The sequence below is a fragment of the Osmerus eperlanus genome, chromosome 13 (genome assembly GCF_963692335.1).
Source record: "Osmerus eperlanus chromosome 13, fOsmEpe2.1, whole genome shotgun sequence".
NCBI classification, from domain to species: Eukaryota; Metazoa; Chordata; class Actinopteri; order Osmeriformes; family Osmeridae; genus Osmerus; species Osmerus eperlanus.
In genome coordinates, this window is record NC_085030.1 from 15,544,707 (window position 1) to 15,561,747 (window position 17,041).

The window sequence follows — 17,041 nt, forward strand, 5'->3', positions numbered from 1 at the left end:
CAGTCCAGAATCTGTCCTGTACTTTTTTCCCTCTTGCATGCATTACGACGGGAACATCCCTCAGGTTTCTGAAGTAGGCTAACAGTCAATACAGAATAACATCCAGACTTAAACTATCTCGACAACATGGCTTTCATACAGACAATCAAAAACGGCTAAATAACAGACACTAGCATGTATACATCTGCACTCCATTAAACCATTTAATGCAGTTCACACATTATAAAAAGGACACAAATTTACTTCATAAATAACCACCACTGATCATGACATTTCAACACAAGTATATTATAATTTACTACTCTGAATGAATCAATATGTCCAACAGTTGAGTACAGTAAACACTGTGAACAGTATTGGTTAATTCCCTTTACCCAACAACGTGTTTCAAGCCCTATATGCCATGGGCAAATGTCCCTGACCACGATCAGTCTTGAAAACTCCCAATCACACAAAGTATGCCAATAAAGTTTTCCACAACTACGTGGAAACAGGTCACAACTGGACTTGTGCATCAATTTCACTACATCAACTCTGCATGCAAAGGTATGCAACATTCATGTGAAGATTGTGGTTTTGGTTGGGTGTGTTTGGACCACATGCACAGTGATAGAACAGAGGAAGGCCCAGCCAGACAGGCGTGTACCAGGATCGAGACACACAGGGTGAGGTGCTCAATCTAGCGTGTTGGTGCTGGAGTCTCAGTGGAGCCTGGATAACCTTCATCTATCCAGGGCCAGACCTCCTGGCTGTGGGCCTCACACACCCTCTCCTCTCTCACTTTCCCTCTCCTCTCTCACACTCTCTCCTCTCACTCACCCCTCTCACTCTCTCCTCTCCCCTGTCTCTCTCTCCTCTCCCCTGTCTCTCTCTCTCCTCCCCTGTCACAGACCCTCGTCCCTTCACTTGAGGTACTTGGCAGCGAAGGCGGCTCCCAGGTCCCTGTAGGGGGTGTCGGACTCGGAGCGCAGGCGGGGGATCCGGCACAGGCTCCGGAAGCGGGGGGAGCGCAGCAGCAGGTTGTGGCCCATCCCCACCCCACTAGAGGCCAGCCAGTACAGAGCCATGGACTGGGGGGGAGGAGGGATGAGTATGGTGGAGGGAGTGGGGGGGATGGAGGTGTTGCAGATGGGGGGGGGTGGAAGTGGGAGGAGGGGTGTTGGGAGGAGATGGGGGAGTGGATGAGAAAGTGTGAGGGGAGGGATGTGGAGGGGAGGAGGATTTGGGGTGGGAGAGTGTGGGGGGGGGAGGAGGGAAAGAGGGTACAAACAAAGGCGTTAGACAAAATTCACTTTGGCTGTGTAGCTCTGTAAAACTGTTTAATTGCATTATCCTGTAGAATCACGCTTGCAAAGATCTGGCAATCTGATAAAGGTCGGTCTGAAAAGTTCAACGCTACCATTCATGGGCATGAAAGGCATTCTGCTCAGGGACTGAAGAAAACTAGGCCTGGGTGGAGGCCTGTATAATAGTCTCCCTTCATACAAAGTCTGTCTTCAGTAGAAATAAACAGTGTCACATCCTACTGTCTCTACAGATGCACCTACCAAACTGGGATGTTGCACTTCAGATATGCTGTTCTTGCTGTACTGTACTATCTAATATCGTTGTTGAGACGTTATTATTGTTGCTCTGTGCCTGTTACTTTGGACTGAGCCAGGTAAATACTGTTAGAACTATGCACTCCTGATCCTTGATCTTCTGCTGTACATTCTACCTGCATTTCTACATTCTACATTTCTACGTCGCTGTGGATGAAAGCGTCTGCTGGATGTGTAAACTGTGGATGTATTTGGAACGTCTTCTGTGGCAGGGAGGTGTGTGTCTGCGCTGGGCAGACAAGGTCGGGCAGACAGGGTCGGGCAGACAGGGTCGGGCAGACAGGGGTGTTATGTAAGCAGAATGGAGCTCCCAGGAAGACACAACAACATAACGCTTCAGATTATCACAGCAGATTGACGGAGCGAATGGAGAGGAGATACTACAGAGGACTTTAAAAAGGTAGATGGAGGTGTGTGTGAGCATGAGAATGTGTGAGTATGTGTGTGTGTGTGTGAAAGGAGAGAAGAAAGGCCAGACAAGGATCTTTAGGGACACGCAGTCTGTGGCTTGTCTGTGTACATATATATCTGAGCACATGTCTTACCTTGAAGATAATCACGTGCTCATGTAGCAGACGCTTTTATCCAAAGCGACATACGGGAGGATATGGGGCCTCATGATCTGCAGTCAAATGCTTGACCACTGAGCTAGACCTATCTCCCGAAATGTGTGTGTGCCCATCCTCCCCATGGACTATATGTTGAGGCAGACTCGCGGGGTGTCTGTAAGACTGATAAGGATAAAGCCCATGGTGGGCCTGTGGACTCGGTGGAACTATCATCAAAGTCACGCAGAAAACATCCTTTATGGATTTCAACAATTACCATTCAACTGATTACACCCCCTCCCCTCCCACCCTTATGTAATGTGACTGAGGGGCACTCAGGGCAGGGAGGGGGGGCAGGGAGGGAGGGGGCCTGTCTGGACATGCATGAAACCGATGTGTGCTAAACACATGGTCTTTTGTTCCTGCCCTGGTGTGTGTGTGTGTGCGCGCGCATGGAGCAGTCGGTAGAACTGTTGGGGTAGTTTCTTTACAGGCAGAATGTGTTCGGTTTGAAATTCGTCATGGAATCTATGTGGTTTTGATGTAACACTTGTAATGTGTGGTGTCACACACTACTACTAATAGCCACTTTTTTTTATCTCACACACCCACAAAAACACTCTCCCTATCCCCATCTCTCTCCCCCTCCCTTCCCCCCCGCTCTCTGTCACACACACACACAACTTACTGATGGCACAGTGGCAGCTATGGGAATCATCATCAGGGAGATGGCTCTGATGAAGTTGGTCATAAACTTCTGGAGTTTGGAAGTTTCTAGTCTCCTCAGAGCAAACATCTAGGGAGAGGGAACACAACATGTCATGACACACGCAGCACGAACACAAGCCTACTGGGTAGTGAAGTTACAGAACCCAACACCACTATGCTGCCGGTGAGCCTTTCAAAAAGCTGAGCAGCATAACAGCTTTGTAGAGACTATAGAAAAGGCCCCTGAGGGTGTGACTTAGTTAAGCAGGCAGAGCCAAGTGCCAAGAGTGTGAATAGAGGGGTGGATCCCCTTTCCCCTGTGAGCTGCAGCCATATTGTGTGCAGGGTGGAGGCTTTTCGCTCTAATAGCCCGATATGAGACCACCACACATCCTCTACACACACAAGGTACTCTCCTCACTAGTAAGAGAAGACACTCTTACCACTTATCATTTAGTTGTCTTCATTATTATTTTTTGCTTCTTGATTGACCAGCACCGTGGGCCTTGTAAAACATGACGTTTCCTGACACTGTGCGTCCGTATTCTAGAACTTGTGCAGAAACGTCAAACTAACGGTCAGCAGCGGTGGTGGGCGTGGCCTGGGTCTCACCTCCACGATGAGCAGGTTGATGAGACCCAGAGACACGGGCATGATCCAGGTGGCGTCTGGCAGCGTGAGGTCAGGAAACCACAGAGCGCCCCCTGCTGACAGCTCCAACTGCAACGCTGGGAAACACAAACAGGATCAGGATTTTTTTTCTTTCTTTCTTTCAGTCCATCTGTCTGTGGTTCAGTGTGAAGAGCTCTGGTCTCACCCATGGAGGCCTCAGACATCCCCAGGCTCAGGTTCCGTAGGGCCAGGGACAGACACACCCACATGGGCAGCTGCACCCACACCAGCACGCTGGCCTTGAAGGGGTGGCAGTTGTCTCTCACATACAGCTCCGACACGATCCTCTTCAGGTTCTTCTTGAACTGGTACCTTGTGGAACACAGAGGAGGGTCACTGGGTTGGTGAACAGCAGTGGGGTTTACCGTTAATCAAGTGCTAATCAAGGTCGTTTTGACCCCCAGGCATCCGAGAGCAAAGGGGTCTAAGGTCAGAGGTTAAAAGGTCACAGATTGAAGGTCATCTACATACCGGCAGTCTCTCTCCGTCCAGCCCCGCTGCGAGGCTCTCACGCTGACCTCGTAGTGCAGCCTCTTAGCCAGCTCTGCTATCTCCGCCTGGAGAGCTTCAACCTAGCTGGAGGGAACGGGGGTCGGGAGGGGCAAGGACAGGGATCGTCCGTTTCAGCACGGGGTCCTCTGACGTTACCAACCAACTATGCTCAATTTCACAGCCCTGAATCTGGTAACGCAAAGCTGGACCGAGTCGCTCCCGTCTGGGGAGAAGCTGCGCTGCCAGAGAGCCATAAGTGAGAGGTTCCTCTGAGTTATGACAACAAAACATTCAGTCCAACTGGGTCTTTTACTGACGGTGGATTATGTGTCTGTCTCTGGAGGACTGGGATTTGGGCGCCATCCAAAAAGCAAATTAGGAAGAAAAAAAATCTCATGCTGACTTGGAGAGGGAGTGGAACTATTTTGGAGTTTATTAACTTTTAAATAATCTAATAATCATAATCTGATTATCGAGGAATGCTGGATGTTGCCATTGTGTAATGTACATGTTACATGTGTCTGTTCTGAGGAAAGCATGAAGAACTATGAGATGTCTCTGTGTGTAAGTGTACGGTTGGGAATGACAAATTCACCATGGCGTGGGTGAGTGTGCCTGCCAGGCTAGTTCTACAGCAATACGCCTGTGTGTGTGTGTGTGTGTGTGTGTGAGTGTGTGTGATCTGAGACTTGCTCTCACTCAGCCGGAGAGAAAGATGCAGTGGGAGGGAAGCATGGATAGAAGAGGAGGAGGAAAGAGGAAGGCGGGAGGGGGGGGTAAACCTCCCCCAGCCAAGACCGTGGGAGCAGGAGACGACCTCACATACTTCCACCCTCACAGACTATAAACATGCAGGTCTCTCTGGGAACACAACGTCAGTGGGAAGCATCACCAACAGACACACACACTCACAAGAGAATAAACATTGTAAATAACTTCACACCTGTCGGTTTTAACATGCAGCCTTGTTACACACTATGTGCTGAGACTCTGTAAACATTTAAATGTTGACGCGCACCTTAGAGAGGATGACCATCTGGTAGGCTCCCAGTGGCAGAGTGATGGCGGTCCGGAGAGCCAGGGTGGTGCACACAATGGTGGCCCACCATGGCAGGCCTGTGGCCTGGTGGGTGCTTATCAACAACTGCTCTGTCAGATGGACAGCAGTGGAGTCTGTAAGGCTCTCGTACCATCCAGTACCACTGGTGCCCGATGCTGACCTGTGAGGCTGCGAGCATAAACTTGGCAAACGAGGAACGCTAGAATAGAGGCTTTGGAGCGACGAAGTGGGGGGACACCGGCGGACGTGGTGTGCGGTGTAGTCGCGGGAGAAAGGGGCGTGGAAGGTACAGCGGAGAAGAGGACACTGTGACAGGTGGCCGAGTCCATAACCGGAACACAGCGAGCCAGCTCTCACTACTGTTGGTACCTTCCACCACAACATAGTTTCAAATCTGAAAGACGAGAATACATGTAAGGGTCAATTTCAGCTATGACGAGTATGCTTAGATGGTTGTCACTTTTAGCAAAGGGACCAGAGCAGAATGAACCAAAGACAAAGCGTTTCACCTGGACTACTAATCATTCAAATGAGATTGAAGAAATGCCTAGGATTACATAGCTAGCTCGACCTTCGTGTGTTGGGAAACGTTAGTTAGGTAGCTTGTAGGATAAAAATCGATTAATTGCCTCACCTTAAAACCAAATTTCAAATGATTACATGTTAAGCGGCCGTGTGTACATGTCACCTCCATCTGTTTCAGCAGACGAGTCGAGGAAATATGACGTCAGTGTTTTGATCCCGTGCTTGATGCAAATCGGTATGATTTTTATAAAAAATAAAAAACCTTGACATGCGGAACCACTTATTTGTTTGTGAGCACCCGTTTATTTACACACACATACGTGTTGTGTAGATCTGTTATAAAATAATGAATGATTAGTACGATCCGTCAACAATGTTGCCAAGTTGACGGATTTGGACGACATCGCCATCTTCTGGATTGTAGATGTGAATACACAAACCGTAACGGATGGATCGTTTGTAATCATCATATAAACATAGTATAGCTGCACACATCACTGAGTGCCACCTGTTCATGGACCCTCTGAACTGCGTGTGAACAAACATGTATAGTAAAAACGACACGAAATAGGGTTTGCTGTTATAGGTAACAATTTTATTTTGAATCAATTTCAATCAATAACACCATCATTGTTTGCAAGAACATCCAAATGCCAGCATTTTGACTTGTCTCGTAAAAAAGTTACAAAACTAGGCTATATCAAAGCAACAAACTAAAAGATGCGAAATCTAATGATTTCTTGAATGTGATATTTCCTCCCGATAACACAACAGTACCAGACTGTAGAAGCAGATCTGTGTGATGTCAAGAGTTGTTGAACTCTTCTGGGTTTGGTTTATGATTTTCAGCATTGATGCTGATGAACTAGTGGCATACTGTATCAACTGATTTGATGCAGACATCTGCAAAAACGTGGACATTAAGTATATCCATTGAACGCACAACTCTCATGGTGCAGAAACTTCCACAATCAGTGAGTAGTCTGTCACTCAAAACATACCAGACCAAACCATGGAATAGAGGATTGTGATTGGTCCACAGGCTCCATGAGAGAAGACTGTGATTGCTTCACAGGCTCTATGACTCAATGAAAGAGAGCAAACCGCCTGGTTCCCAGGCTCCATGACTCTGCATCAGGACCTCTTGGCCCTCCTGGAGGCTGCAGCGCGCCGGCGGTTGAGAGCCTTGGTGCTGGCCCTCAGCTTGCGCAGCCTCAGCTGCCTCAGTCTCAGCTGCAGGTCTTTGGGGATCTTCCCGCCTTTAGCCAGGATCTCCCTCAGGCGCTGCTTGGGGGTCTTGGCGAGGCGGAAGTCGCAGATGGTGGGGTAGTGTTCGTAGTGCACGCGGCAGGTGCGTGTGGAGGGGTAGTAGCCCTCTGCGCTGACTGTGACCTCGTAGTCGCCCGGGTTCAGCAGGCGCCAGTAGTCTCCGTCGGCAACTAGGGCAGGAGGGGGGGGGGGGGGAGGGGGTAAGGGGTTCATTATCAAACACGTAGTAGTTCACAAACAAAAAAATCAGGATTTTTTAAAATATTGTTAAGTTTCTGTCAACGGCTACGTCTGTCAGCAAGGATGACGGGATTTGGAACAAAACACATACTAAATCCTTAACTAAACAACCATAATTATTACTATTATTATTAGAAAAAGAATCAAAGCAGTTGATTTGGTTTGTTATTCATTCTCTCATTAGTTATTTTCCCACACTATAGTTCCTCCTGTATGAGGCGGTATTCAGGGAGACAGGAGAGAGAGAGACAGCCGACCTGATCTGATGTGGTGGTCTATGTCGTCCACTTTGACGATGGCGTCTGCTATGCCTGCCTCTGTGTCCTTGTCTCGAATCACTCCCTTCAGACCTCTATGGACCTGGAAAATGAAGTAAGAGGCTCATCTATTACACGTTCACATATTACATACACTATAGCCCTGTACAGTTTATAGAGTTTGTTGACTATATGCTGTTGTTCAATATTCAAGTGTGCTAATATTACATAGAGGGAGAGGTAGAGAGAGATAGAGAGAGGGAGGTAGAGAGAGATAGAGAGAGGGAGAGGTAGAGAGAGATAGAGAGGGAGAGAGGGAGGTAGAGAGAGGGAGAGGTAGAGAGGGAGGTAGAGAGAAATAGAGAGGTAGAGAGAGACAGAGAGGTAGAGAGAGGTAGAGCTGACCTGCTCCATGTAGAGAGAGGGAGGTAGAGAGAGGTAGAGCTGACCTGCTCCATGTAGAGAGAGGGAGGTAGAGAGAGATAGAGCTGACCTGCTCCATGTAGAGAGAGGGAGGTAGAGAGAGGTAGAGCTGACCTGCTCCATGTAGAGAGAGGGAGGTAGAGAGAGGTAGAGCTGACCTGCTCCATGTAGAGAGAGGGAGGTAGAGAGAGGTAGAGCTGACCTGCTCCATGTAGAGAGAGGGAGGTAGAGAGAGGTAGAGCTGACCTGCTCCATGTAGAGAGAGGGAGGTAGAGAGAGGTAGAGCTGACCTGCTCCATGTAGACCAGCAGGGACTCCTTGTTGTTCTCCCACTCTGCAGGCAGCTCGCTGGCGTGGGGGAACTTGTCACAGGACAGCTCCACCGTCACGTCGAAACAGTTGGTGTGCAGGTAGCTGAAGTCATTTATACCTGGACGACACAGTCAGGAAACACTTAGAGCCCAAGAAGAGTAGCTACTACCTTAGTGGCAGCTAATTGGGATCTTAGGGATACTTCCTGGGTCTTATTTCCTGATACTGTGTCTTACTTCCTGGTACGGTGTGCCAGTTGGCTCCGTTGATGATGTTGTTGTAGCGAAGGAAGTTCTCGTTGTGACAGGGCCGGCGGTCTGGGTTGGACATCACCTGGTTCGTGCTGGCGTAGACTGTGGCCAGCCAGCGGAAGAAGCTTTCGTCGGCCGTAGGGGTGTGCTCACGAGGGGCCCAGTCACGCGTCATGTCGAACGGGTAAGTGACCACCAGCTCCCCCCCGTGGAGATTAGCCCCGAGGACAAAGGGAATGTTCTGGATCCAGTTGATGACAGCTCGGGTCTCTGAGGCCACCTGATACGAACAGAGAAGGCTAAACTGATGTTGGATACAAACATAAGATAACTTTATGAATCCCCAGGCGGGGAAATGTGGGTGTTACAGCAGCAGTAAACCAACAATATAAACATTAACAATCAAACAAACAGATGTTGGATACAAACATAAGATAACTTTATGAATCCCCAGGCGGGGAAATGTGGGTGTTACAGCAGCAGTAAACCAACAATATAAACATTAACAATCAAACAAACAACGTATTTGTTGTACCAGACAGTGTAAATATTAAATTAGAGGGTTAGCTTCACACTATGTCAGTATATCTGTGGAGTCAGGTGGCTGAGCGGTTAGGGAATCGGGCTAGTAATCAGAAGGTGCAAAATGACGTTGTGTCCTTGGGCAAGGCACTACACCCTACTTGCCTCGGGGGAATGTCCCTGTACTTACTGTAAGTCGCTCTGGATAAGAGCGTCTGCTCAATGACTAAATGTAACTGTGTGTACTCACGAAGGCCTCCTCAGACGTGTAGAACTCTGGGATGGGGAAGTAGTGATTTATCAGTTTGGATTTATTCGTCTCCAGCTCAATGGCGTTCCACATGATTGTGTTCAGGTCAGCGAAGTTGTGGTTCATGTCGATCCCCTCGTAGCTATAGCGACCGAGCGCCCACCCTGCCAGCTCTGAACCCTACAGGGTGAAGGGAGGGGACAGGTCAAAGGTCAAAAGGTTGACAGTAACTGCCCTAGGCTAAATTGTTAATACATTTTTCATACTGCTGACAACTCAGTTGCATCAACATATTCACTTATTAACGCAGATGCTTTTAATCAAAGCAAGGTGCGTGAGCAAGTCGAACCCGCAAATCTCACTGTCAAATACTTTACCACTGAACTATACTCACCGATTTCATTAAATAACACATCATTGAACAACCCATCGTCATTGAATAACACATCGTCATCAAACAGCCCGCCTTCCCTCACTTTCTTAAAGGCCATCTCGTATCCATCGGGGTTCATGGAGGGCATCAAGTGAATACGTGTCTCCTTGACCAGGCGGACGACACGCTGGTTTCCCTGCTTGTATTCCTGGCAGATGTACTGCATCAGGTTAAGCAGCAGCTCTCTCCCCAGGGCCTCGTTACCGTGCATGCCCGCGACGTAGCGAAACTCCGGCTCGCCTGCAGGGGGCGACAAACACCACAAAGACAACAGAGACGTTGCTAAGCGGTTTCTGAGAAGTGCGACAACACAGACAAGCGGCGGAGATCGGTTCCGTGTTTGTGATCAGGCTCCATAAGGATCGTTCCTCTTGGTAAACTCATCAGACCCGTGCATACCCAACAGCTTCACTCTAAATATTTATACGGCATATTTACTTGGCTTAAAAAATGAGCTAACGCTATATGTTTTGGAAGCCAAAGGGAACACAAGCAGGTTTTGTAGACGTGCGAAGGAGACTTTTCATTTGGCAGAGAGAGAGAGTTCAGAGATCAACGCTGAAGGTGTTTTTTTCCTTTCCAAGATCTCCTCTCGTTAGTCACAGACTCTTCATTCACACCAGTGATTCTGACTACTCTATTCCTCCCCCACTCTCCATCATAACTCCCTCTTTCATTCCACTATCCCTCCATGATCGCTCCCCCCTTCCACTACCCCTCCATCCCCTCATCCTTCCCCCATCATCCCTCCATCCATAACCTAGGAGCAGGGCTGGTTTGGCAGCTCCTACAGAAGAGAGAACAACAAGCAGGACATGCAGAAAACCTACATGAGGACTAATAGAAACCGTGTCCACCCAGCCGTGACCAGACCTTAAATACATCCCTTACACAGCCACCTGAGACAACCTCCACTAAACCCTTTCACCTCTCAGCTTCTGATGATAACATTCCCCGCCATCAAATGTAATTACAGTATCACTTTGATGAGTCTTTTGTGAGTTCAAGCGAGAAATATCGCAGAGTTCTCTATTACGAAGCAGTTGAAGTGTAAGCTCATACATAACAATGTCTTGAAAACGGTAGAAACACAGAGAAAAAGATGACTTCTTTGAAGTCTCTCGGTTCACATCCCTACGGAACATCCTGGCAGCAGCATGAGCAGACGGAACAGCGCTCTGTGGAACAGGGAACAGCGCTCTGTGGAACAGGGAACAGCGCTCTGTGGGACAGGGAACAGCGCTCTGTGGAACAGGGAACAGCGCTCTGTGGAACAGGGAACAGCGCTCTGTGGAACAGGGAACAGCGCTCTGTGGAACAGGGAACAGCGCTCTGTGGAACACGGAACAGCGCTCTGTGGAACAGGGAACAGCGCTCTGTGGAACAGGGAACAGCGCTCTGTGGAACACGGAACAGCGCTCTGTGGAACAGGGAACAGCGCTCTGTGGAACAGGGAACAGCGCTCTGTGGAACACGGAACAGCGCTCTGTGGAACAGTGCCACGGAATCATTACCTGCTTCTCTGATAGATGACTTTGATGTTTCACAGTGACAATTAGGTCACGATAACAAGGGAAATAAATTAGATGAAATACTAGCAGCCATATGTTTCATGGCAACTATTATCTGAGAAAGAGAGAGAGAGAGAGAGAGAGAGAGAGAGAAAGAGAAAGAAAGGAGAGAGTGAGAAAGAAAGAAAGTGAGAGATTTGAGGCTTTTCTCTGAAATGATTCCTTCCTGGTACAGGGGGAATATCTGCCAGCTCACCCAGCTCATGTTTGCCTGGGTTGTCCGAGATCTCCATGACGTAGAGCTTGAGACCCATGTGACTCTTCCCGATGCTGTAGATCCTGGTGATGTCAGGACACGCCTCGTTCACCGACTTCAACAGCTAGGAGGGAGCAATTGGTACTGAAATTAGCGTGTGAAGTTAGGAAGTTGGCATGAGGAGATAGCATGTTAGCGTGTGTAGTTACCATGTTAGAATGTCAAGTTTGCATGTTAACATGTGAATTTAGCATGTTAGCTTGTTAAGTTCGCATGTTACCCGATGCAAGAAGATAACCTCATTTGCAGAGTTTGCACAGCGCAGTGTGTGTGTATACACTACTAGGTTCTGTGGACATTAGAAGGGCTAGATTCACCACTGGCTGTTAGAGTTGTAGTGGCAGGGTGGTGAGGCGCCCAAACCTCAGAAAATATTTGTTCTTGGGTTCCACTGAGGCGGCCTTGGCTGGAAAACACATCCACATTCCAGGTCTTCTAGCAGGGCAGAGAAGAGGCGCGTGTGTTTCCTAACCTTCCTCATCTCCTTGTAGTTGTGGTGTCTGAAGTCCAGCTTGTCCTGGGTCCCGTGCTCTGTGTGCCATGGGTAGCTGTTGGGATCTACAGAAGCAGATGGGAGGACGAGGGGATAGCTAGGTCAACACATCAAGAGTCCAACAGTTTCTGCAGTTTCCTTTCATACAAACAGTGCTTTATATTGAAGACTAACTGAGCCCTTATCCCTACACCCGCCCCATTAAACAATGTTGTGATAATAGAGTATTCCTTTAGCAGTCTCACATATTGTAAGAGTGCATTTGAAAAGGCGTGAAAAGACACAGCCGAAAGGACTACAAGTCGCCATGGTAACCGAGTATGCAGACTACAAACATGGCGGCGACCACGCACCTGGGAGGGCACATCCCAGGACCTCGGCCCTGAGGCAGATGGTTCCGTTCTCGTACCAGGTCTGGGGGTTGATGCGGATGTAGCGCGCGACTGTGGACGACTCGTTAAAAAGGGCCAGAACTGCTGTCTCTGCGTCCTGGTTCCCCTCAAACACCTACCGGGCACAGCTCAGCATCACACAGGGCAACTGGGATATGGAAGGCTCCTCTTCAAGCTAAATTACTTAAATAACATTCATGTTTTATTAATTTAGCAGATGCTTTTATACATAGCGCCATACAGATTTTGCATGTAGAAAGTATGTCAGAAAATCAAGGATCAGGAGTGCATGGTTCTAACTGTATTTCAAGGATCGGGAGTGCATGGTTCTAACTGTATTTCAAGGATCGGGAGTGCATGGTTCTAACTGTATTTCAGTGGTGAGAGTCAAGGAATGATCTGTGTTTTACTAGGGACAGAGCCACTACATCAACATCTCTTTGTGCTGCCATCGTGACCATGTGGGAGAGCGGCCAGTGAGTTGGCAGTGACACAGCTGGCAGTGCTACAGCTGGCAGTGCTACAGCTGGCAGTGCTACAGCTGGCAGTGCTACAGCTGGCAGTGACACAGCTGGCAGTGCTACAGCTGGCAGTGACACAGCTGGCAGTGCTACAGCTGGCAGTGCTACAGCTGGCAGTGCTACAGGTGGCAGTGCTACAGATGAAACAGAGGAGGGTTATTTGGCCATGGCACACCTTTCAAAAGATCCACTGACCCAGCCACGGCTGTTAAAACCGTCTACTGTACATTACTGTACAAACCACTTAAAGTCATTGGTAGAATTACGTTTGCGTGTGGTATGTACTAAAATGTGTACTAACCCAAGGATCAATGTGGAGATACAGCTCTGGAAAAAATTGAGAGACCATTGCACCTTTTTCTTTCATTAAAAAAAAAAGTTGAGGAGGACAATTCTGAGTGAGGAACAGAAGGGTAAAATTTGCAGTGGCCTCTTAAATTTGACCCTTCTGTCCTTCGCTCAAAATAGTTTTTCCAGAGCTGTGTAGTGATGGAGGGAAGAAGGCCTATACTCACAGCCTCCTGTGTTCCATTCATGCAGGGCTTCCAGGTCAGCGTGTCGTTGCTGAACTGCACCTTGTAGCTGTGAACCAAGTCCCAGCTGAAAGGCAACAACAGAAACAGCTTTTCATCAGCTCAGCGGGACTGGGTCGTTGGTGCCATGGGGCGTGACCTTGGGCGTGACCTTGGCTGACCTCCAGATGGAGTTGCGACCCTGGAGGATGACCCCTGTGAAGAGGGTGGGCTTCTTGGCGTCCACCTCCAGCCACTGCTTCTTGTCCTCGTACTGGGCACACCACGCCCCGTCGTAGATGTCCCCGTCTGCGATGCCAGACTAGACACACAGACCCTTTTTAAAATTGTATTGAACCTTTCTTTAACCAGATAGGTCAACTGAGAACCAATTCTCATTTCCAATGACACCCTGGCCAAGGGGCAGCAACAGCAGGCAAGTCAATTATTAAAACACCATTTAAGACATCAAAACATAGATACAGTCGGTGCAAGAAAACGTCATTAGACTCAATTTAAACATCACAATGTACAGTGCACACACACACACAAAGGTTTGTCTCAGAGTAATTCCTGCTGTTCTCTGAATGCCTCCAGAGCCAGGCTGTTCACCTGGATGTTGAGCCTGCCGCGATGAGGGCCCAGCCCGCGGCGCTGGAAGGACGAGGCTCTCAGCTGGGAGTCCTTCACCCGCAGAGACTCCAGACCCAGCGGAGGGCATTCTGGGAGACACGGACAATAAACAATAGTACAATGGATGGATGGATGGATGGATGGATTAGAGAAACAGATAGAAAGATAGACAGTAGGCTACACCTTGTCAGGCATGAAAAGCATAAAGCATGAGAAACAGAAAAGCATGAAAATCAGAAAGCATGTGACCATGAATTAAAAGGAAAAGAAACAGAATCGCCCAAAAATGGGGAGGGAGGGAAAGAGAGAGGAAGAACCAAAGAGATTACCCAAACTTCCTCTGCTCCATTAAAAAAAACACACGCTTTCCTCGCTTGAAGAGTTGAGCCTGGTTCACTGGCCGCTCTGCCAGAACCCAGGCTTGTTAGGAGCTCTCTGTCTCCACAGCCTCACTACCCTTCTGCCTTTGAAGCCTGCTGGATCTCCTCTGGGTTCATGACTCAGACCACTGTGGAATTGCAAGAGCTAATGGTTTAAAACCTAAGCAGCGTTGTTGATATAAGATGCTGCCATTCCCGACCAAATATAGTCAACTAATCTTGAAACAGTTTTCAGCGCTACCACAAACAGAGACTATGTACAAAGACTATTGTGATAAGGACTGGTCGTGCAGATGTATTTGACCTCTGGTTTGCTCAGCTACGGCGGAAGATGCTCTTCAAAGAGTATTCTTTCTTCTTCAGCTTTTTAGATCGATAATGCTTGGAAGAAAAGAACTACAACAAAACCAACTGAAGGTTCCACGGTTTCTTTCAAAACTAAGAAAGATAGAGCATTCTTGTGGACCTTGGGGAGCCCCCTTGCATTCCTCTAGCTCCTCATACAAGGCCTTATTATACACACTTTCTTCCTGGCTCAGTTCCAGCTCTACCCCCCGACCACCAGGACCCCCTTCCTCATCTTCTCGTTCTGCTGCATTTCATAACTGTGGCCCCCCCTAGGCTTCTGGAAGGGCTGGGGTCAGGGTTAGGCTGGAGACACTCTAGGGAGGGCATGGGCACCCAACGTGCTGGAAAGACGTGGAAAACCACATGAAAGGGATTGAGAGAGAGAGAGAGAGAGAGAGAGAGAGGGGGAGAGAGAGAGAGAGGGGCTGCAAGGAGGATAGCCAGCAGGAAAGAGCACAGATGTGGAACACAAACAGTATTCATGCTTCAATCTCTCTAAGGAAAAAAATTCTGCAAGGAGAAACGGAAAAAAATTAAAGCTTAAAACTTCTCACTACATGAAGCAGATCTATATACAGTATGTGTCACACACATAGGGGGGAATCCCATTCCCATACTGTATATGTCAGGGCAGGAGCTAGTCCCGGCACTGTACATACGCGTTGCTGGCATCACTGGCAGGGAAGGGCGGACTTTGACTGTGGGTCTGCTCTTTAAAACAACCCTGGGCTTCTTAGGGACCAGTTTGGGTTTCTTCAAGACCTTTCTTGGCTTCTTTACAACCTTAACCATCCTCCTGGACCTCTTCACTACAAAAGGCACATCGTTTTACGAACAGAGATCAACACAGTACCTGTTGAGCTTTTGAGGATCGTTTGCGATGCTGAATTCATGTCCCCTTTTCAAAAGGCAGATGAGCGAAGGGTCTTTGGACAACACTGCTTGGTGTGTGTCTACATGTTTTCACAGGACAGCTGGTTTCCATTTTCTCAGAAACACTGTGATGACCCACAAAAGTGTTGAAGCCAGATGTACACACCAACCCCCTGGACACTGTCTCTAAGACCACTATCTCTAAGACCACATAACTATGCGTACAGAGGCTTCAACTATCTTTCCAGTTAAACTCCCTTGTTTTGCAACACTATGCTCCCTGCCAGTTACTATGAGGTCAATATGGTTGTTAGGCTAAATTAACCAATCACTAAAATGCAGTTAAGGTTGTTTGTTTAGATGAATTATGAACAATAACTTATAATTTTTTTTTACATTTGTATTTTTTGTAATATTTGTATTTTTGTGTTTTTATATTGTAAATTACGGCAATTTATATTTTATTTAATTCTAATTCCACTTAGTACTGCTAGTTTATGTACCCTTAGTATAGATAGTCCACAAATTTAAATTTTAGGTCCCTATATGTTTATTGTATGCACCTTCCTGCCAAAGCAAATTCCTTATCTGTACAAACTTTCATGGCGAATAAATACCATTCTGATTCGAATAAAATTAAATAGCAGATTACAAAGCCCTCTGACACTGCTTGAGAAGAGAGCTATGCAAATACAATTTCATGTGGTTGTGTAGGCTACTAACCACACTTTTAGCAGGCAACTGTTTTACATAAAACACGATTAACTGAAAATGCAATGCCTCACCTAATTCCTGCGGTTCCTCTTCAGCTTTATTCCACACTCGTCTTTCTACTTTTTTGTCGATTCCCTCATTTAAATCTTCGGTATCAAATTTACCAGAGACTGTCGAAATCGGTGGTTTTGTCAGCACCGTTGATTTAACGGTAGTAGAGAACCAGAGTGGTGCGTCGGTGACACTCTTGCTGAAGTTTTTCACATTTGCGTTAATTGTAGAAAAGCGGCTTGTAGTCTCGGTAACATTACTCTCCGTGTCGGTTGTGGATGTCACTGTTGTCGTATCATTTGTAGGCTTTACGAGACCAAATGACACATTCATAAAAAACAGCGCGATAAAGATTAAATGCAGAGCTAGTGCCATGTCGGCGCCTTCAGACAACCCAGCGAAAATGTTTAGTTTTCGAGGCTTCGCTATTGGATACTTCCACAAAACTGTCCAGCAAGCAAGAACGATCGAACACCTGACCCCTGGCTACCGGACCGTTACCGCTCATTTCCACCAGACCGGCTACAGAACAGAGCACGTTCCCATACCATCGTGAGCTATGAATGTTTAACAAAATTACAAATCAACACAATTTTGTGACAAATGTTTTTCAAAAACGTTGTAATGGAGATTTAAGATCGTAAAATACCATAACAAGCGACGTTGGTAGTTATAATACGGCTGTTATCCCCCCCCCCCCCCACACACACACACACAGCGTCTCTAGTAACACA

The 17,041-nt window shown here is 47.6% G+C and overlaps 2 protein-coding genes across 3 annotated transcripts; both read right to left on the bottom strand.

Moving 5' to 3' along the window:
* Nucleotides 1-179: 179 nt before the first annotated feature.
* Nucleotides 180-5,812, bottom strand: LOC134032042 (cytochrome c oxidase assembly protein COX18, mitochondrial). The gene is made up of 7 exons (XM_062475832.1): nucleotides 5,716-5,812; nucleotides 5,040-5,475; nucleotides 4,001-4,101; nucleotides 3,675-3,841; nucleotides 3,470-3,585; nucleotides 2,838-2,945; nucleotides 180-1,070 (listed from the first exon to the last, which is right to left on the bottom strand). Exons 2-7 carry the CDS (start codon nucleotides 5,463-5,465, stop codon nucleotides 903-905), a joined length of 1,086 nt encoding a protein of 361 aa, XP_062331816.1. The 5' UTR covers nucleotides 5,466-5,475; nucleotides 5,716-5,812; the 3' UTR covers nucleotides 180-902.
* A 374-nt stretch (nucleotides 5,813-6,186) lies between these two features.
* Nucleotides 6,187-16,765, bottom strand: cpxm1b (carboxypeptidase X (M14 family), member 1b). 2 transcript variants are annotated; one of them, XM_062475825.1, is made up of 13 exons: nucleotides 16,328-16,765; nucleotides 13,921-14,030; nucleotides 13,491-13,630; nucleotides 13,312-13,396; nucleotides 12,237-12,390; nucleotides 11,863-11,948; nucleotides 11,331-11,454; nucleotides 9,607-9,803; nucleotides 9,131-9,310; nucleotides 8,344-8,638; nucleotides 8,086-8,225; nucleotides 7,373-7,475; nucleotides 6,187-7,045 (listed from the first exon to the last, which is right to left on the bottom strand). In XM_062475825.1, the coding sequence occupies exons 1-13, from the start codon at nucleotides 16,680-16,682 to the stop codon at nucleotides 6,741-6,743; spliced, it is 2,274 nt and encodes a 757-aa protein (XP_062331809.1). In that variant the 5' UTR covers nucleotides 16,683-16,765; the 3' UTR covers nucleotides 6,187-6,740. The 2 variants fall into 2 exon arrangements, with proteins under 2 accessions (XP_062331809.1, XP_062331810.1); XM_062475826.1 differs by lacking the exon at nucleotides 16,328-16,765 and adding an exon at nucleotides 15,329-15,537.
* Nucleotides 16,766-17,041: the final 276 nt, after the last annotated feature.

Excerpts from the sequence above, each read along its gene's own strand:
- cpxm1b (XM_062475825.1), bottom strand. The coding sequence starts at position 16,682 with ATGGCACTAGCTCTGCATTTAATCTTTATCGCGCTGTTTTTTATGAAT. Across the intron at positions 8,226-8,343 it reads CTGGCACACCGTACCAGGAA|GTATAAATGACTTCAGCTAC; the intron begins GTAAGACACAGT and ends TGTGTCGTCCAG. Across the intron at positions 7,476-8,085 it reads TGCTGGTCTACATGGAGCAG|GTCCATAGAGGTCTGAAGGG; the intron begins GTCAGCTCTACC and ends TTCATTTTCCAG.
- LOC134032042 (XM_062475832.1), bottom strand. The coding sequence starts at position 5,465 with ATGTTGTGGTGGAAGGTACCAACAGTAGTGAGAGCTGGCTCGCTGTGT. Across the intron at positions 3,842-4,000 it reads TGGACGGAGAGAGACTGCCG|GTACCAGTTCAAGAAGAACC; the intron begins GTATGTAGATGA and ends GTGTTCCACAAG. Across the intron at positions 2,946-3,469 it reads TCAACCTGCTCATCGTGGAG|ATGTTTGCTCTGAGGAGACT; the intron begins GTGAGACCCAGG and ends CCCTCTCCCTAG.